Here is a 20,402-nt window from a genome sequence, read left to right on the forward strand (position 1 = left end):
TAAATGCATTTCACTATCTTATCTGATTAAACGTTCATTAGATGCTTGTTTTTTGAGCACCTGTACCCACAGCAAGTTCAATTTATGAAGCATTTTGTTTGTTTAAGTTTGATTTTAAGATAAGCTTAGTGGAAACGTAGTCAGCTGAGAAATATGTCAGCTTTCACGTTGTGAGTGCGACCCGTGCACCCCCTCTTCACGACTCCATCCCCCCTTTGTCCGCCTCCACCTCCATTCACCTTTCCAATCAGATGTCAAACCCGATGACCTTATTCTGAAAGGCCCCAAGACGAAGGAGAAGAGCAAAGAGAAGAAGAGCTCCAAGGACAAGAAGAAGGGTCACGCCGCAGACGCCTCAGAGAATCGACCAGTCAAAGCAAAAGTGGATGAGCTGATGGTGAGTATCCAGCAGGTGACCAGGAGATGCTAACGTCTAAAACAGTACACTTACACTTTTAATGTTTGCTGGCTTGTGAAGGTGTACAACAAGGAGCTGGAGAGTGAGTATGGCAACTTCGAGGACTGGCTTCACACTTTCAACTTGTACAGAGGAAAGGCAGGGGACGACGACGAGCACGCTCTGGATGACGACAGGATTGTCGGCAGATTCAAGGTGGGAAAATGCATTGAAAAGCGTTCATCCAACACAGCCAACAGCCTGACAGAAAACACATGAGTGTGCTTTCAATTTCTTCTACCCAGGGATCCCTGTGCATGTACAAGCTACCTCTGTCTGAGGAGATCACGAGAGAGGCAGGATTTGATCCCAACATGGGCATGTTCCAGAGCATTCCTCACAACGATCCCATCAACGTCCTCGTCCGTGTCTACGTGGTCAGGGTGGGTGACTTTCCTTGTTGATTTAAATGAATACTGTAGTAAAAAAAAATAAAAAACCCCAGCATCAATATTCTCTTCATTTGTTCTTATTTGTTTTCCACCGCCTCAGGCTACAGACCTCCACCCTGCTGATATCAACGGGAAGGCTGATCCATACGTCGTCATCAAGCTGGGGAAGTCAGAGGTCAAGGACAAAGAGAACTACATCTCCAAACAGCTCAATCCTGTATTTGGCAAGTGAGTTGAGAGAAAGCCAGTATCAGTTTGAGGGTAGTAAAATTAATTATCATGTTTGTGTTATTGTCTGGTGAAAATCCAAAGCAGCTTGACTAAAACTAGGTAGCTTCAAATTATTCTGCTAACTCTGGGCTTCTCTCGCATTCAGATCATTTGACATCGAGGCCACGTTCCCCATGGAGTCCATGCTCACGGTGTCTGTGTACGACTGGGATCTGGTCGGCACTGACGACCTGATTGGGGAGACAAAGATTGACTTGGAGAATCGCTTCTACAGCAAATTCAGAGCCACGTGCGGCATTTCATCCAACTACTCCGTGTAAGCACCAATATGTGTTTTGTCCTGTACACAGAAAAGTAAATGTCAACATATGGTGTGAATGTAGTGTCTTTGTAATCACTCTAACATTATGTTCTATAGGCACCTCAAACGTCTCCTTAATAGACTGCATTCAACATTCAATTTGGTTTTTCAATGGCTCATTTAACCCAAGAATCTCTCAATAATGTCTTTGTAATGTGCTGATGTTAGGCATGGGTACAATGTTTGGCGGGATCCTATGAAGCCCAGCCAGATCCTGGCTAAGCTCTGTAAAGACGGCAAGATTGATGGACCTCATTATGGCCCGGGAGGCAAAGTCAAGGTGGCAAATCGAATCTTTACGGGACAGACAGAGATCGAGGACGAAAACGGTACGGCTGCTTTTTCCTCTAACAACTTTCAGATCAAATAAAAGTCCTGCATCATCAGTTATGTCGAGAGTATAATGCTACGAAGCTGTGACTTTAGGCTTATCTTAAAGCAGTGAACACGATATATCGTTACTCCTCTCTTCTTTTCTATTGCGTGTTGTTCCTATTATCAATATAAAAGTATATGTGCACACTTTATTTTTGTCTTTTATCTGTATTTATCTCCCAGGATTGAAGAAGCAGACCGAGGAGCATTTAGCCCTGGCAGTGTTGAATCACTGGGAGGAGATCCCGAGAGTTGGCTGCAAGTTGGTCCCCGAACACGTTGAGACCAGACCACTGCTGAACCCTGACAAACCCGGCATCGAACAGGTAGGAGGGAACCATCTCATCATGATAGAGTCATGATACAGATCCATGGGATTTAAAGTGGCGACTGTGTTTCTTCCTCTCAGGGCCGTATTGAGATGTGGGTGGACATGTTTCCTATGGACATGCCTGCGCCTGGACCTGCGATTGAAATATCGCCACGGAAACCAAAGAGGTACTTTCTGACTGGAGAAATATTACTTGGAATAGTGAACCATACTAAATTCAAATTCAGTATTAAATATGTTTCCTTACTTTCAAACTGTCTAAAGTTCTCAGGTTCTTTTCAACAGACTATGTAGTTTAATCCCCTGGTTAAGTTATGGTGAGTGTGTTTGACTAGTTAGCCCTCTACGTCAAATACAAGTCAAACCATGTGTGTATGTGTTGCTTCCTCCCCCCTTACCAGATATGAGCTCAGGGTGATTATTTGGAATACAGACGAAGTAATACTGGAGGACGATGATTACTTCACTGGGGAAAAGTCCAGTGACATATTTGTCAGGGGGTAGGTACAGCGGGACGGGGCAACCACGCCTCATCCCGTGGGTGTGAGCTCTGTGTGACTTCTTCTTTTTTTTTGCAGTTAACCATTTATTTTGTTTTGTTTCCATTCTTTCTGTGTGCGTGTTCGTGTCTCGTCCTTGTGTTCGTGGCGTTTCTCCCGTCCCCTGTCTGTCTGTCTGTCCGTCTGTCTGTCTGTCGTCCTTTCTCTCCTCTCTGGTCAATGCTCTGCTGCTGTCTAGCTTTGAGCTTCGTGTTGTTATTTGGAACACTGATGACGTAATTCTAGAGGACGATGCTTTCATGACAGGAGAGAAGATGTCTGACATCTATGTCAGGGGGTAAACACACGATTCCATCGCATGGCTCGTAAAGATACCCTTCTTTCCTCCTCCTGAAGCACTTTGTCGCCCATCCTGTTCTAAGACTTCATCCAGCACGCTAACCTCGCTTGACTCAAACACTCCCATCGGCACGCTGAAAAAATAAAATGCCTCAATGCCAAAATCTGTACAGTACGGACCAAACCACATAAGTTATACAGCCACAGTTAAATGGCATCTATACCAGCATAGACTATTACCAGACTGTGATACAGAAATGACAAAGCTGTATGTATCATCCAACAGGCTTCTTCATTTCTCAACAGACTTGTCCCAGATTTTAACCTCCTCTGGGGTTGTTGAGGATCACTGCTGACAACAGCAATAGGTTTGCAAATGGGTTGCTTATCCAGCATGTAAAGCTGAGGACACACTACAAGATTTTTTTGCCAGATTTTTACCCAGTTGGGTAAAGTCTGCACCAGTCTGCTCTAGTTTGTGACAGCCCGCGTGGGTAGGTGGCACAAAAATCTGTTAGTGTGTAAGGGGAACAGACCCGACCTCAGACGCAATCAATCGAACATGTTTTTTTTTAGTCGAATCTGCACGCAATCAGGAAGGGTGAACTGATTACCGACCCAACTTAAAACATGTGCTGCCGGCAGCCAGTGAAAAGCTTGCACGGGAGTTTGACGTGTTTGGTTGTTTTAACGGGTTTGACCAAACATGTGGTCTATCACCAGGACCAGGAGTGAATGTTAAACTCCTCCTGGGGAGAGGTCTTCAGGTGCCTCAGCCACTTACAATGCGACTCACACGATGGCCGAGGAGATTACAACTTCATTGCCGTCGTCAGTCATACAGTAAATGACATGAACAACCCTACAAGAGGTTAAAAAACTTGGAGCTCCCACTCTCTGTTGTGAAGTGAAGAATTCTTTTGGATGAAAAGTGAAACGTTTCCAGGGTATTTGTTTTAAATGGTTTAAAATGATCTTATTGTGGTTTGGTCCTGCACTGCTGTTGCTACTAGACAATAATTAAGGAAAAGACTGTATCAGAACTGAGCTAAAACTCTTGCATGGAAATACACGGGACCCACTGCACTCACAGAGCACTTTATTAGGAACATCAGACCGATAACATTGATTACAATGATATTTCCAGTGGATTTGCTACCATCCTACCAAACACCAACAGATCTGGTGACTCTAGAGGTCCCTGAAGTCCTTTGAGGAGGTTTTGAGAAGGGTTTGCATTGTCCTGGTGGAATATGGTAAACTGTGGCCATAATGTCATGGGTTACGTGGTCAGCAGCAATACTCAGAGATGCATTCACGCATGGTTGCACGATATTTAGAGGGGGTCAAAGAAAACATTACTCACTGACACCTGGTGGGTTGGGTTCATGTATCTGTGAACCAAATTTGAAGCCTCCCATCAATAGCCCCAGCAGAAATACTTGGACATGGTCTTCTGCTTTTGCAGATCTTCCATCTCAAGGCTTTTCTTCTCACCACAGTTGTAATCAACGACACCACAACCTTTCTTTCAGCCCATTCTCCTCTGACCTTTCTTCTCCATGGGCTGGTCCATCACCAGAGCAAGATATAGAGACTGATGTCCATGAAAATCCCAGTGGATCAACAGCTTCAGACTCTACAGATAACAGTATCGTTTTATGCAGCTGTGATAAGATTAGCTACTATAATACTGACATGAACGGTCAGGTGTGCAGGTGTTCCTAACAAAGTGCTCAGTGATTGTCTGCATGGTTGGCAGAGCGCTGATGTTTCTAAAAACATTGATATTTTGCAGCCTGGATTTGGCTCTTATTTCAACACACCTTATGATAATCATTGATTTTAGTATTTCTTTTATTTCTTAACCACTTTTCCTCAGCGTATGTTACGCCAGCCATGGCTGTGACGCCTCTGCAACACACAGGGTGCCATGCTCAAATAACCCTGCACACAGGATGACGAGAAGGGTTTTAGAAATGAAGATCACTTGTACTCTGTGCTCTAGATTTTCACTGAGCCACATCACAGTGACAAGGAAATGGATCCGATGTTGATGTCGTGATACAGTAGTGATGATTCAGTTGTTGGGTTACATAAGCCCACGCACGTTTTGTTACTTTGTATCCTAAGATATCCAGATGTCCTCCTGCTGCCTTATTAATTTGAGATATAATTCAGTTTCCAAATCTAAGCGAACATCTTTGGTTAGATCACATTTTTATTTTGAGAACTAAGGATGCAGCTTCCAGCCTCCTCCTCCTCCTCCAGCAACATTAAATCAACTGTTAATGAAACAAGCAGCAAGGAAATATCCCAAATCTTTGATCCTCTATGATCTGCTCCTAAGCACAAAGGATTCATTTTTTAAAGAAATGTTTTGGATAAACTTCTACCATGGCTCTTCTGCAAGTGCTGTGTTTGCATGGCTTTGTAAATGGTGTGAAACTCCAACATCAAATCAGATTTTTATGGATCGCACAACAACGGATGTATGGCACATACGCATAAATCTGATTTGCTTTTGGGGAGCCACGTTGCGTGTTTCAATTTCGACCTACTAGCATCATCTCTCTTGTTGGTAGACTGGTACATTTAACAACTTCTTGCTGTAATCACCCAAATTGTTATACAGTAACTGACAAAGAATGTCAAGTTGGTGTATTTTAGACCTTAATGATGCATGGCACACAAAAATCCAACAACAAAATCTGTCTACTCGTCACACCAGACCCTGATCTCGTGGATCAGTCTGACTCTGATCTCTATGGACACTTCTATAGGTGGCTGAAGGGGCAGCAGGAGGACAAACAGGACACGGACGTGCACTACCACTCGCTGACTGGCGAGGGCAACTTTAACTGGCGCTTTGTCTTCCCCTTTGATTACCTCATGGCCGAGGAGAAGATCGTCATCTCCAAGAAGGAGTCCATGTTCTCCTGGGACGAGACCGAATACAAGATCCCCCCTCGGCTCACGCTGCAGGTCTGGGACGCAGACCACTTCTCCGCTGATGACTTCCTGGGTGAGGAAAAAGCTTTTACTTGCATTCTGAACCCTATGCTCCAGGTTTTATACATCTTTCTTCTTTTGCTATCCCCATCCCAGGCGCAATCGAGCTGGACCTGAACCGGTTCCCACGCGGCGCCAAGACAGCCAAGCAGTGCTCCCTCGACATGATCCGAAACGAGCACGAGCTGCCCACAATTTCCATCTTCAAACAGAAGCGCGTGAAAGGGTGGTGGCCGTTTGTAGCCCGGGACGAGAACGACGAGATGGAGCTCACGGTGAGGGCGGCCGTGCCGGTAAATGAGATGTGACTTCTAGTCTGGCACCGCGTGGGAAATCCTGTTCTCTGCCATTTCTTGCCGTTGCAGGGTAAAGTTGAGGCTGAGCTCCACCTGGTGACGGCAGAAGAAGCAGAGAAGAGTCCTGTGGGACTGGGCCGAAATGAGCCTGATCCACTGGAGAAACCAAAGTAAGATCAATACATACTTATTGAGAACACAGAGCAAGTCTCACAGTCACACGCGGGTTTCACCGGTAGAAGATGTGGATGCTTGTGTGGAGCAGAAATAGACACAGATAACATTCTAACAATGCAAAAAGCAGTTTATCAAAACGCAATTTACAACTAAATAAGATTATTTTATGAAGATCTGGTTTGGTCTAGTTTATCTCCACCGCTGCTTTCTGCACTGTCAAAAGACCCCTGTTCTCAGACACTCCTACCATCTCTTCAACTGTCTCCCTGTCTCTCCCTCCCTCCCTCTCTCCCCCCCTGGTAACTTCCCTTTTTTTTGTGTGCGTGCGTGGCTCTCCTTCCCTTTCTCCCTCTCCCCCCGCCCCCCTCCTCATCTGCATTCCCTCCCTCCTTCTTTCTCTCCCTTCTTCCGCAAAGTCGCCCGGACACCAGTCTTATGTGGTTTCTGGGCCCTCTGAAGTCCATTCGTTACTTCATCTGGCACAACTACCGCTGGCTGATCCTCAAGGTCCTGGGGCTGGTACTGCTGCTGCTCTTGCTGGGCCTCTTCCTCTACTCAATCCCTGGCTACCTGGTCAAGAAGATGCTGGGGGCCTGACGCGCCGGTAGCCTACCGACCCCCTCTTCACTGTCTCTGCCTCTCTTTTTTTTGCCTCCTGGATTCTCCCGTCTAAACTGTAGCTCCTCCTCCTCTTCCTCTGTCCTCCCTCCTCCCAATCTCACTTTGTTTTGTTATCCACCGTTTTAGAAGTCGCATCCGTGTCCGTGTGTCCTCTGCCGTCTCGTCCCTTTGTGCAAGGCGGAGTCTTTTGCCACCAAGTGTCATTATACATCGCACATGCGGCCAACTGTTTGAGTGGGATGATCCAGGGAAGGAAGTTATGTAAATGAGTCGGGAGTGTCTTTAGAAAGCTTTATTGTTTCAAGAATGGTCACGTGAGGATTAAAAACAGTCTGCACTGATAATCCCACGTTATATTAAGAAAATATGAGTTTAATTGCAGTTGTGCTTTATTTTTCACTGCAAAAACAGCATTAGTAGAAAGAAGCAAAATATCCTTATATGCAATCAAATTATCTTGTATTAAGAACAGAAATCTGCCAGTGGGTTAAGCTTTTTTTGCTTGACAAAAAATCTTAGAATAAGCACAAAGTTCTTGTCTCTGAGCAAAATATAATGATGAAAGCTGTGATGAAAATCAGTTTTTTTTTATCAGTTGTAAGTAATTCTCCACGTTGCCTCATTCATGCGCTGCAAAATAAATAAAATGCGTAGTAGCAGTGCACAGTAGTGAGTGAAAGAAGATTTAAAAAAGATTGGTTCTAATAAGACGTGCTTATTAAAGGTTGACTTGTGTGGTGTAAGGTCTGAGTGCGGAGCCGTTGGTCAATCATCCATCCATCCATCCGTCCTTCCATTTTTAATCACCATATCCATTCTGCACATTGAAAAGCTTTCACCCTGTGACGTTTTGCTGCCGTGACAAATAATATTCACAAGTGCAACATGGCTTCGATAACAACTAACGCTGGCTTTCTCTTTTTGTCTTTTTTACCCATGTTTCATCCCTCTCCTGTCCCTCATCCTCCATTAACTTCCCGCACCGTCCCCCTGCTGGGCCTCCTCACTCTCCCTTTCCTTTCTCTCCTCTGAAAACCCTCCCTCACTTGTCCCATTTAGTCGCCCAGACACCACCTTCCTGTGGTTCCTGAGCCCGCTGAAAGCCATCCGCTACCTGGTGTGCAACCGCTACAAGTGGCTGATCATCAAGATCGTGCTGGCCCTGCTGCTGCTCATCATGCTGGGCCTCTTCCTCTACAGCATGCCAGGCTACCTTGTCAAGAAGCTGCTGGGGGCCTAGGTCACTGCTGGGAGGTGGAGGAGGTGGAGGTGGAGGAGGACGGGGGGTTGGGGGTGGCTGGTGGCTGCGACGAGTAGACGTAAGGATAATGGATGGATGAGTGGACGGGGGCGGACACAGAGAGGGTGGATGCTGGCTCACCCACAAGAACCGAGGCAGAAAGCGGTCCGACGGAGAGAGCTTCTCCTATCTTATCCATTCTGATCTTCGTAATCAGCTCGCCACCTTCCACCTTAACGCCAAGGAGAGAGGAAGAAGACACCACCCGGAGTGAAAGTGAATCTTACAACGGGCCCAACGAATCCATTCCTTCCTACCCTCCTTATCTGAGCTCCATCCTTGAACTGATTAATCAGCAATCATTTGTCACAAAGTAACTCCCCCCCCCCACCACCCGAGCTAACTCCTCTTCTCAAACAACGCTACAGCTTCCCATTTATTCATGAGGCTAAAAACTGGCGCGTCGGGTTAGTGGTCAGACGATTGCGTGACGGCTCATTTCAAGCGATGCTCCTCATCCCTCTGTGCTGATACGGCGTCTGGTAGCGATTTTGAGTTCATAGGGAACAAATAAATTATATTTCTGGTAACACTTTAACCTGGCTACCCATTTAATATTCGTAGGAACTACATAAACGCATAAAAATGGAAGGATATTAGAACAATTATAGCTTCTCCTATGAAAAGTTTTTAAATATTTAAGTGCCCACTTGAGGCATTGATAGTTTCATATAAAGCCGATGAATGCTAAGTGGGAGTTTAAAGCAAAGTGTTACCTTTTTAAAAAAAAAAAAAAAAAAAAAACTGTTAGAGCTCTTGCGGTCTTTGCACACTTATATGAGAATAATAATGAAGAAGCAACATTAAGATGTCTATTTTCCTAATGAAATTCAATGAGACAGAGAACAAGATGACTTCCAAGATAATCTTATAATTAGTACGCATGTTTTTGGTGGTTAAACTGCAGTGTTACATATTTCACCTCTTGAATCGGAGCGTCCAAGTCAGACTTGGGTCGAACAGTGTTTGCAAACAATTGGACTTCCCTGTTTTTTGTAATTATTGTGTGAGCTGTGCACAGTTGAGGCTATTCTATGTCCCCGCTCTTAGTTGATTTGTGTAACTGATCAAATGCTCTTCAGCCCACCGCCCCTGCGTCGTCATCGTCCTCACCGATGAAATGGTTATTTGGCAAATATCCTTTGACCAGGTCTAATTTAAAAGAAAAGTCACAATCACTTTAAAGGTTATCACCGTTGAGGCTGCTGTGTTAATTATGCATGCGTCGTTGTGATAACTGACCGTAGAGTTCCTGTGTGTTGGCATGACTCGTCCAAAGCACAACCTCGTTGACTTTAATATTGCAAATAATGTAAAGATGATTTTAATGGAGTATGATTAAAGTGCACTTGAACAGAGTTGTTAAAGGGGGGAATGGGGTCTGGGCTGCTTCTGAAACATCTGACCCTGTCTTTGTATAGTGGCACTGTGCGATGCCCACTACCACCTTTCAATTTTGCCTGCAGTTGTTCTCAGTTGTGTTGTTGGTCTTCGTTTGTGAATCTGCGTTTCACTGATTGCAGAGTTATTGTTTGCACTAAATTAAACTTGCCTGTTTTTACGATGAGTTTGTTAATTTATATACATATATATGTATATACATATATATATATATATATGTATATGTGTGTTGAAATGTGTGCAGTATTTATTTTTGTTTTGACAATTTCAAATAAACTGAATTCCATGGATATGTTTTAAAATCGTCTTATTTATATGGTAATTTCATATCAGCAGTGCGTCATGTGACTACATGCGTGTGAAATCTCATTGGTTTCTGTCACATCAGGAAGCTAGAAGATCGAATTGTTATTTTCTACACATGCACGAACAGGGAATTTTATTTGTCAGATTTATTTTGCAGGTTTACACCTACAATTTGCAAACAGCTCGCAAACAGACTTAAATTTTTATTGGTCGTAATTTAAAACCATAACGCTGGTGATTAGCTGCTTAGCATCGCAGAAGTCAGGAGTTAGCCGAGAATGAGAGTGAATTTTAGATGTGCTGCTCCATATCTGCAGGACGAACCGCAAATTTGCTCCATCGGCCTCGAGGCTGCTGTCAGTTCGCTTCCCCCAAGAGGCAAATATATCAGTTTAAGACACACATAACTCACTATGTCTCTCAGAATGAATGAATTTTTAGTATTCTTCTCTGAAACGATGCCACAGCCACAGTCTGATTTGTCATTTTCTCTGTGCAGTCGTCCCACCGCCAGCATGTCGTGGCTGCTGAACCCGATGAGGACGGTGTGCATCATGGCCTGGAGGCACTACAAGCTCCACTGCTTGGTGCTGTTGGCGGCTGCCTTGTGTCTGCTCTTCCTGGCTCTACTCTTCTTCTCTTTACCCTCAGAGCTCAGCCACAAGATCTTCAACCCTGCAGGCTAGAAACACCACCCGGATACGTCCCTTCTGTCGTACTACACAGTATATCTCATCACTCACTGCTGTTGTTGTATTCACTGTGTACAACACAGTAGGTCTTTAATCAACCGCTTTGTACAACTACTTGTGCTTTTGTAAATAAAACACTATAAATACCACTGTGTTTAATAGGGCTTTTATTTTGGAAATGTATATAAAGATTTTACCAAATATTTCCATGCATACACTATTCAGGTCCATGCTTTATTTTAACGAATTATTGTGACTTTAGTTGACCTGTCAGAACTAAATATGTCAGATGCATGGAGTTAGAGAAAAAGCAAATTTACTAAATGGATTCTTTCTTGTTTGTGGCACAGAAGGAAAATCATTCTATTGGGTCGAGAACCTGTTGCAGCTTTATCCGCAGCTCTGCGTTCTGCTGCTCCAGATGCTCCGTTGCAGGGACAAGCTCAGAGATCTCTGTCAGGACCGCACTGGAAACACACAGACACAAATAAATCAACTACTCCACACTGCTTGGAACGAATGCCAGTTCTGTGTGAGCATGTCATTTACTGGTACTGCTTCAGAATAGTCTCCGCTGCCTCCCACAGTCTGAGTTTGTCCTCAGTGATGACGCTGCACATACTCTCCCAGTAGGCTGCGTCCTCTGAACTGTCGCGGGTTTCTGCTTGCCGAAAACTTGAATGGTGGTGGGATGAGCTCGCCCTTAGTAAGAACCAGGAAAACATTAGCATCATGCTCACGGAGAAACAAAAGAGATCATTTTTTTTAGGACTAACAAAACTAACAGAAAGAAGACTCATAGAGTATATGGTCAAACCTTGTGTGCTGCTCGATGAAACTTTTTAGAGCAGGCAGGACATGGTTAGGGTTGATGAGTTCGGAGGCCGTATTAGCTGCGGTGCTGGTGTCCTCTGCCATGTCACTTGACTCAGCGCAAACATCCTGCCGGCAGACAAAACACCAGAAGATGCAGACATAGTAACGGGCTAATCTCTAAGGTCATAGTACGAGCTGGTGTTTCAAACCAATCACTGCGATCCTCATCTCTGGCCCGACTCACCTCAGTCTGCTCCCTCTGTTGCCGTTTGTACTTTAAAAGGAAATCAGCCAACTTGGGCGCATCCCTATCGTCGATGCCCAGACGCTGCAAGATAAAACAACAGAATCTGGTTGTTGAAGTCCTAAAATACACAAACGTATGCCGCCCACTCAGCCCTCTTTTTCTTCTGGATACTGAAAAGTTTGTGCAGCTGTATTTCTATGAGAAAACAAGGAAACAAATGAAAATCAACTCACAGAAAAGAACAAACCCATCTTCACTCCAGACTGCTCCTCGTCCTCCAGGGGAGCCAGCAACTTCTGGAGATTGTCCTCCATCAGGAAGCCCTAAGAACAGAGGAAGGGGACTGTTTAAATGTGCTCATCATTTCAGTCACTGAGACATTATATTCTTATTCTATTGTTGGGCATTTTTTACATACTGCTTTCACATACACACAAATAACTTGAACCTACATCGAGGTCCTTTCAGTTCACCTTTTAATCCTGTTTATGACATTTGTATCTGAAAAACATCCCCACACTTAATTTGAGTAAATTGCAAATGTAAGACCACAGCCTGCCTCTGTCAGCCAGCACCTCTAAAGCTCAGTCATATTATATATTTTTGAAGTTTCTTCCTCTGCAAGGGCATCTTCTATCGCTAAAGCCTTGAACTTATTTCTTACCGCTTCATCACACAGCTTCTCTGTGAGTTTCTTCATAGTCCCCGTGGACAACTTCCCTTCTTCCACCTCTGCAACACTCTGCGCCGCTGTTCCTCCTTCGAAAACGTCCGCACTCTCTGTGCCAGACTCCTGGCTTGGTCCGACCGAGGCATCCATCATCCAATGGCTGCTCTGAAAACACATCCCGCTTTGCTGGTGGGTTTGCTGAGGCTGAATGGGGCCAGTGACATGCATGAACGCCATAGGAGGACGCTTCCAGGCTAAACCAAGGTGCTCGCAGATCCGCGAGTCAAGGGCCAGAGCCTCCTCCACTAGTTGCTTCAACTCTCCTTCGACCATGACCCACATCTCGTTAAATTTTTTGGAATCGGCGACTGCAAAGTGCCTGCATGAATTGAAGAGCAGATGAGCATTAACCTTACATTATGTCCTGTGAATGGATAGGTGTGATATGACTCACTTGATTTGCTGCTGCATGCGTTCATATTGATTGACGGCACGTTGGTAGTCCGCAGATAAATGCCAGTTCTTCTTCTTAAGCTCTTTTTCTTGACTGGCTTTTAGTTTTTTTAGTTCTGCCTGCATACTGAAACAAAAACCCATTAATTTAACGACACATAAAGTGTGATGCGTATGTCTGTTTGTGTGGGACAAACTGTTACCGGTGGTTCATTCTCCTCATATGGGCCACTGTCGTGTTTTTTACTTCTTCCAGTTGATGTTTCTTCATTTTATTATTTAGTGCCACGACCATGTTAGTCCCCTTCATCTGTTGTTGTTCTCTCTGATGATCCTGCAAAGGCAAGAATTTGATAAAAATATAGACATCAATTTTTATAAAAAAAAATATAGACATTAACAGGAAAGGCAGAACACTTGACAAGTCTACACCGACATTCCCAGAGTCTTGGACACTCAGACCATCGATCACTGTTTTTAACGTCGACTTATAAGCCTTTCATCTGCAGATCAAAGCCATTATATAACACAGTGCAGTGTTGGACTGAGAAGGACACAACACAACACTGTCTTTGCAAGACTGTTTGAACAGCCAGACACTGAGGCCTACAACTCCTCTGCGCTAGCATACATCATGTTTTGCATAGACAATGTAACCACCAGTACAGAGGTTAAAATATTTGCCCCCGCCCCCCACACTTTCAAGGGAACAGGAGACAGGCAATTTGCATACTGTTAACATCATTGGACTGAATGATTACTGGCATGTAGCCCTGACGCCGGTCATAATGAATTGTATGGAAAGACTGGTGTTGCAAAATATCAAAGCCCAGATTCATACATACGATACATTCATCAAGATACTGGTTGTTGACTTCAGCTCAGCATTCAACTCTATCAGCCCCAGCCGACTGATCGACAAACTGCAACTCGGTATATTTTATTACCTTATACACCTGACCTCAAGCTGTTACTAGAGATAGGTACCAAACACAATTTAGTTTCAACTTGTGTGCAATGACAATTAAAGTTCTTCTTCTTCTAAACATTCCCAACCACTGTGACTGAGTGGGCCAATCTGTTTTCTATCATTCCGTTTAGATTCAATAATATTATTTGTGCAAACCTTTTCATTTTGATTGATATACGAGGCAGTGTACTTGCTGCTATTCTCCAGCAACTGATCGTGAAGTTTTGTTTCATACTCCTCCACCATGTTCTTCTTCTCTGCCAGCCTCTCCAGCTAGAAACAGATTAGATGACATGAGACACAGGTCTTATGCGTTGTGTCAGACATTAATAAAGATGAAAGTCTGCATGCGTGTGTGTGTGTTGTTTTTCATTTCAGTAAGCCCAACCTGCTGTTCCCAAAGCTCCTTCATGTGTTGTTCCCATGTTGACTCATCTTTTGTAAGTAGGACTTCAATTCCCTGCTCATGAACTTTCTGAAAGCAACAACAGAGCAATCATTAGTAAGAAACAAAACAGCACAAACACAACCAGAAACTCACAACAAAAATCGATGTTGGTACTTAAAGTTCTGGAAGATTTAGAAATAACCTAAGTGATTACAATTGATCCTGAGGAGACATTAGTTCCACAGCAATGCATTAAATAGAAGTTGAGACATTTCAGGATAATGGTTGCGCAGATCACCAAATTCACCGCCCTTCACACTCCTTGGGTTGTCTGCATCAAATGTTTGTGTCAAACCGTCCGATAGTAATTGAGTTATTTTAGCCAGGAGCAAAGTGGACCCTTCAACTACTGTAATAAGGTGACATTCCCATTCACAGAGTCATGCTTCTAGCCAGAAGGTTAAGATCCGAATCTGAAACTAATTAAGTTAATGGATTAATTTTCTACTGTTAACTGATGCAAAAAGCTCCATCCATATGATTCCCCTCCCAAACTCAGATGCACAAACACAACATTATTCGATCCAGATCTGCTCCAACCTCAACGTGGTCCAGCTCCTCCCTGTAGGCCTTTGTCAGGACTTTAATCTGCTCCTCCATCCTTTCAATCATCAGGTCTATCTCCTCATCGTTCTTCTTCAGGTTCCTCACGTACCTATCGTCTCTCACCTTGAGCTCCTGTTCAGCACCACATGGAAAGTGAATATTAGTCATGAGCAATTCCTTGAGCAAATGCGAATGAAAAGCATTGTAGTATGATGTCTGGTTTTAGACTGATTGCTAGATTGTGTTACTTGTTGCAGGTCATTAATGAGTCTTTTCTTGTCCTCTATGAGAGCGACACACAACTGCTCCTGGTTTTTCAGGGTTTTCTGGAGTTCTTGAACAGTCATCTTCTGGTTAGCAACTGACCACCCGCTAGTGATCTCCTCAATTTTTTCCTGGCTGGCCTTTTCATCATTCTGCAGTCGCTCTGTTCTGTGTGACAAAAATTGTAGATTGGAGAAAGAGAAAAGAATAAAAATAGTACCATTTCATTTTAGGCATTTTTACGCATGTGTACATTCCACAGTAGATGAGGTGGACATTGAACACAGAACTGTTACCTAATATTACGAGCTTCCTCCAACTCTGCTCTTTGAGCCAATACTTTGGCATCAGCTGCGGTTTGGACGTTGGTCACTAATGTTGTCAGGTCTCTCTGCAGCTGGATTATCCACTGACGAATTATCGTCTGCTCACCGTGCAAAAATTATCATGAGTATAATACATGTTGAAAAAAACTGCACAGCAAAAATAGTTCCAGTGCCAGTAGCTATTGTTAACTGTTTAATAAAACATCAGTTTTTAGCAGCCATTGGACGTATTACATTTAAATATATTTTAGTGGTGTGAAAAATCACGTTCAGATTGTTTTTTTAATCTCACATATTTCACATATTTAACTAAAATATTACAGCTTATGACAGAATGCTAAGTGTAGTCTGTAAAAAGTTATGGTTTATTTTTGTGAATGATTTAATGGATTCAATCATTTCTCTGTCAAAAGTTTGTTTCTTGGCAGTATGAATCCTAAAGGTTGTGTGATTCTTGACTCGTGAGGTTTTGCTAATAATACATTCGTCTTGAACCCTGAGGTACTTCACGTCCACATTTATAGTTTATAAGATGAATATAAACAATATCAGGCAATGTGAAAACTGAACTACAGCATGGTATAATAACACTCTAAGATTAAAATAAAATAAAAATAAAAAATATTGTAGGAAAAAAAATGTGCAGAATTGGCATATCAACAAATATAAAAGAAATAGAGAGGGAAGAATATACGGTCTAAGAAGCATGTTGAATAAAAACCTTTTGACTTTCCTCTTCTTCTTCATCAGTTTGACTTTCCTCTTCTTCACCTTCTTGACTGGTGACTCTAGAGATGTAAGTTAAATTATGTTTTTATAATATAACTCTAGGTGTACAATAAAACAACAATAAATAAATAAATAAACACAACAATAAACAAAGTCACCGAACTAAAATACTATCATTACAGACCCATAGGTTCTTGAATTTCATTCAACTTAAACGTAAAATATATGAACGTTTTTTCGTGTTTGATTTAGCTACAGTAAGCTAACTACGCTAACTTGTTACCCGTTGGTGAAGCCTTGACTTTCTGGTCGCACGGAGGGTTCAGGCGCTTTTTCTGTCTTCTTACTCATTTGTTCCATATTAAACAAGTGTTGTGTAAGAGTTGCCGACCGAAGTCGTTAAAAGAACTTTTGTGATAATAAAAAATGAACACAAGCCGTTCTCTGTTTGGTAAACGTTGCTATGGCGACAAACCCTTTGGAGATCTACGGTGCCGCCTTCAAACACTCCTCGTAAACTAGAAACACTACTGTCACGGGCGATAAACAAGATTTGTTGTGCGAAACGGTGCTTTTAATGGCCAGTAAACATAATTTTATCTTGTGTTATGTTCCTTATGTCATCTACATGTGAGCTACTACAAGGTTTCAGTCATTTGCTTTAGGGTTGATTTTCTTTTCTTTTCTTTCTTTTTTTGTCCCTTTTCTTTGGAGATGTGTCAATAATTGTCCCGTGCATTATTTAAGAGTGTATACTGTAATTAATCAATTGTTGTTTGTTGTTTTTTGTCTATGACCCTCTTTGACCATAATTACACCATTGGACTGTTTCTTCAACAGACGTGGATTGTTGCTGCCATCTAGTGGCATCATTATGTTTCAAACATGTTCCATTCATCAGGACAACAATCAGGCTTTCTGTAAAGTACAAATATATTAGTCACGAGGCTTTTCTGGAAAGGTTTGCATCCACATTTTGCAAAATTTATTCTAATGCGTCATCTACTATCAGTTGGCAACAACCAAAAAAGCCACTTAAATACATCATGAAATGAAACAAGTGGTTATTATGTTAATTTGAATATAGGTAAAATCGTTTATATTTTCCTAAATAAAAGAAAAGGTTTGTTATTTAGTCACTCACGCACAAAAAAAGGCACTTTTACCTATTGATGGTGACATACATTCTGAGCTTTAGTGTAATTATAGAAAGCTGACTTTAGGTGGTGCTGCTACCTTGACATAAAAACTTAACTCGTGTCCCAAAAATCTTTGATTTTCCCTGAAATGTTGATGATGATGAGTGTTTTAAACACGTGAAGAGAAATGCGGAGACCCACATGCTCAGATCCTGGACTTTCTAAATCATGCGCACACTTCACACAAATGATAAATGTCTTCTCAAGCTGATGGCAAGATGGGCTCTGTCTGGTTGCCCACACAAACGCGGGTCAGATGTTCTTGCCCTGAAGGGTGCCCCCCACCCTCTCTGCCCCGTTGGCGGCCCTCGCGCTCAACCCTTGCCCCCCGGGGCACCTTCGCCGCTCTTTCAGCCTCAAGTGGCCCTTGGCCGCCGCTGAGCCACAAGGGATGTAAGTCAGACAGCGAAGGTTTCTGACATATGATCCAGCATCTGTGATGTCACCAACAGCTGACTTGTCATAAGACCTTCAAGAGAGGGGGTGGGGGGTGGGGGGGGGACGAATGAGGAGAAGGCCTTATTTTCAACAGACCCTTAGCTGGAACGCTGAGTGCTTTGCATCAAGCTGCTGAGATTACAAACTGAATGACTGCCATTAGAGAGTGATTCTATAATCTATCATAATACCATAAGCTAGGGATTGACAGACTTTGACCCCACTTGCAGGTGTATAATAAGCCCTATTCACTCTGATATGCTCCATGAAAGTGGGTGCATGCGTGTGTGTGTGTGTGTGTCTGCTAATTCCAACCCCCAGGGGCATATGTTTACTCCCTGCCCAACAAAGCTTCATATTCATTGCGCAGGGGTTGAGAGGTGCATAATCTAAGCCTGACCTTCAGCCAGTTAACTAACTGACAGCTTAGAGTGTTGTCGTTGGTGGTGGGGGGGGGGTTGCATAACATTTTAAGTCCCAACTAACGGTTTCTTAATGTTGCCGTAACGGAGGCGACCCTTCGCTTCCTCGTGGCGTGGCGCGCGCTGTGCAGGATGCTGAAGAGCGGAGGATGATTGCGGAAGACAGCAGAAAATACAAAGCCGTTTAGTCTGGAGGAGGCCGTGACCTTGTCAAAGAACAGTGAAACATTTAATAAAAAATGAGACTGAATAAATGAAAACAGAAGGCTAGATCCACAAACAACGTGAAGAGCATCCTGCTACTCTTCAAATATGAAATGTACCGGCCTCGTTTCAAGGTGACTTGGGCAAAGGGAAGTATGTTTTTGGTATTTGTAGAGTATTGCAAACAGGCACACGAGAGTTCTTCCCAAATACTGTAACTAACTACATAATTACAACCTTTAAATATTGAGAGGAGCAAGGGGCAGTGGCAAATGCAGGTGCAGATGTGCAGCTGTTGAAAGGGGGAAGCATGAAATCCGGTCAAAACGTTGGAGAAATAAGATGATCTGCAGGTCTGCGGTGCGGAGGTCACCCGCTCTTACAGTCTTCACACCGCAGGCATTTGGGTCAGTTCAGCCTCGGCCGTCATGCACCAGGCTTTTTTTTTTTTTTTTTCACCTCCTGCAGCTTTAACTAAGTCAGTTCACACATCGCGCAAGCTGAAATCTTAAGATGAAGGAATGAATGGATTAATTCAAAATGTCCATGTGCACGCGTGTGCCTCCAAGACATTTTTCCATTGGGTTAAAAAAAAAAATGTGGCACATATTTCACAGACCTCCTCGAACAGCTGCTCGGGAAGGAGATGGTTTCAGATGATGACCACTTGTTGATTACAGAGAGGAATTAACAAAGTGTTGGAATCTAGTTTTGGAATAATATAAAATATAAAAAATATAATATACTGAACTAGGGAACATAATTTATGAAAATCCCTGCTACAGAACAATGTGTAGACATGTTTCTAGCCATTTAACGTAATAGTCGTTACTGCCATGACTGTTTATTGTGTATGTTTTAGTGATCATAACTGTGTCCTGTCTTTTTTTTCCTCTAGGTGAGATTTTCATTACTGCACAGTTCATTAATTTCCCACGTTAATCCATCAGAGAACAAGTTGTTGAGTCATTTCCCAAAATCATATTAATGCCTTCCACATAAATAAAGCGTTGCGCTTACAGCAGAATAATTTTCACAGTCATTTTTTAAATCAAAGCTCTTTGTGAGTGGATTAGGTGTGCAATCATTTTGCATGGCATTAGACCGCGATTACCAGAGGGGTTGTTGTTTTTCTTTTCTTTCGAAGAAGGCAAATAAGCTGACTCCATTTTTGTTAGAAACTGACATGGAAGAAAGAAAAAAAAAACATATAAATCATTCTCTTTACACACACACACACAAAAATCCCCTCCTGTACTCTGACAAAAATACGACGGTAACCAGAAGTAAAGTATAAGGCAACAAAGATGATACTTTACAGCCCAATCCAGTTCAATGTGCCAAGGTCCAAGGTGAAAATGCCCAGTCATGCATTCAGAGTTCAAACATATTAAATTGTTTTATACGAGTCAGTGCACCTGCACGTATATTTTTTTAGAACCCATCTCTAAGAGACAAATACCTTTATTTATGAATTATGAGTGCACACCTTTTTATGAATTAAACCACCAAACATACCACCAACAATCCCCCCTCCATGTTTTAAGACACAAAAATCCTCAGTAATAAAACTCAAATGTTGTTTCTTAGCTTAAGTGCTCTACACATCAATAGAAATACATTGGATCTATTCGCATGCAAAAATTTATAGATTCACATGTAAAAAAAAATTAAATTACTCCTTATAGATAGTGGATGTATAGTTTCTATTATTTCACTGAATGAATGAACGTGAAGTGTTTTTTTTTTTTTTAATTAAGTTTATATGAAGTCAATATGGCCTCAAAAGGGCTGTTGAATTAACAACAACCGCAACTGTTGTGTTTAATTCAATCCAGTTTAACAGCACCATAAAGTACACCCTCCTAAAAGTTAAATA

At 42.7% G+C, this 20,402-nt stretch overlaps 2 protein-coding genes across 17 annotated transcripts in view; one reads left to right on the forward strand and one right to left on the reverse strand.

Annotated features, from left to right (window-relative positions):
* The window catches only part of otofa (otoferlin a), a 66,977-nt gene extending 56,037 nt beyond the window's left edge, over positions 1-10,940 (forward strand). For 3 of the 16 annotated variants that reach the window (XM_047574172.1, XM_047574177.1, XM_047574173.1), the window contains 14 exons: positions 252-397; positions 479-613; positions 703-840; positions 950-1,077; positions 1,226-1,396; positions 1,610-1,770; positions 2,000-2,142; positions 2,226-2,314; positions 2,549-2,647; positions 2,886-2,984; positions 5,770-6,011; positions 6,095-6,273; positions 6,364-6,464; positions 10,599-10,940. In XM_047574172.1, coding sequence (XP_047430128.1) covers positions 252-397; positions 479-613; positions 703-840; positions 950-1,077; positions 1,226-1,396; positions 1,610-1,770; positions 2,000-2,142; positions 2,226-2,314; positions 2,549-2,647; positions 2,886-2,984; positions 5,770-6,011; positions 6,095-6,273; positions 6,364-6,464; positions 10,599-10,785 — 2,018 coding nt within the window. In that variant the 3' untranslated portion in view covers positions 10,786-10,940. Of the gene's footprint in view, positions 1-251; positions 398-478; positions 614-702; positions 841-949; positions 1,078-1,225; positions 1,397-1,609; positions 1,771-1,999; positions 2,143-2,225; positions 2,315-2,548; positions 2,648-2,885; positions 2,985-5,769; positions 6,012-6,094; positions 6,274-6,363; positions 6,465-6,887; positions 7,076-8,151; positions 8,339-10,598 lie in introns of those variants that run through there. The other 13 variants (XM_047574182.1, XM_047574185.1, XM_047574186.1 and 10 more) reach the window with 9 other exon arrangements.
* Positions 10,941-11,126: 186 nt separating this feature from the next.
* Positions 11,127-16,729, reverse strand: drc1 (dynein regulatory complex subunit 1 homolog (Chlamydomonas)). The gene is made up of 15 exons (XM_047574188.1): positions 16,544-16,729; positions 16,253-16,319; positions 15,502-15,629; positions 15,190-15,373; positions 14,936-15,073; positions 14,336-14,422; positions 14,104-14,220; positions 13,181-13,311; positions 12,979-13,104; positions 12,519-12,903; positions 12,088-12,177; positions 11,852-11,935; positions 11,609-11,733; positions 11,341-11,493; positions 11,127-11,258 (listed from the first exon to the last, which is right to left on the reverse strand). Exons 1-15 carry the CDS (start codon positions 16,618-16,620, stop codon positions 11,150-11,152), a joined length of 2,001 nt encoding a protein of 666 aa, XP_047430144.1. The 5' UTR covers positions 16,621-16,729; the 3' UTR covers positions 11,127-11,149.
* Between the last annotated feature and the right edge of the window lie 3,673 nt (positions 16,730-20,402).

This window comes from Mugil cephalus, chromosome 21 (genome assembly GCF_022458985.1).
Source record: "Mugil cephalus isolate CIBA_MC_2020 chromosome 21, CIBA_Mcephalus_1.1, whole genome shotgun sequence".
Lineage (NCBI taxonomy): Eukaryota > Metazoa > Chordata > Actinopteri > Mugiliformes > Mugilidae > Mugil > Mugil cephalus.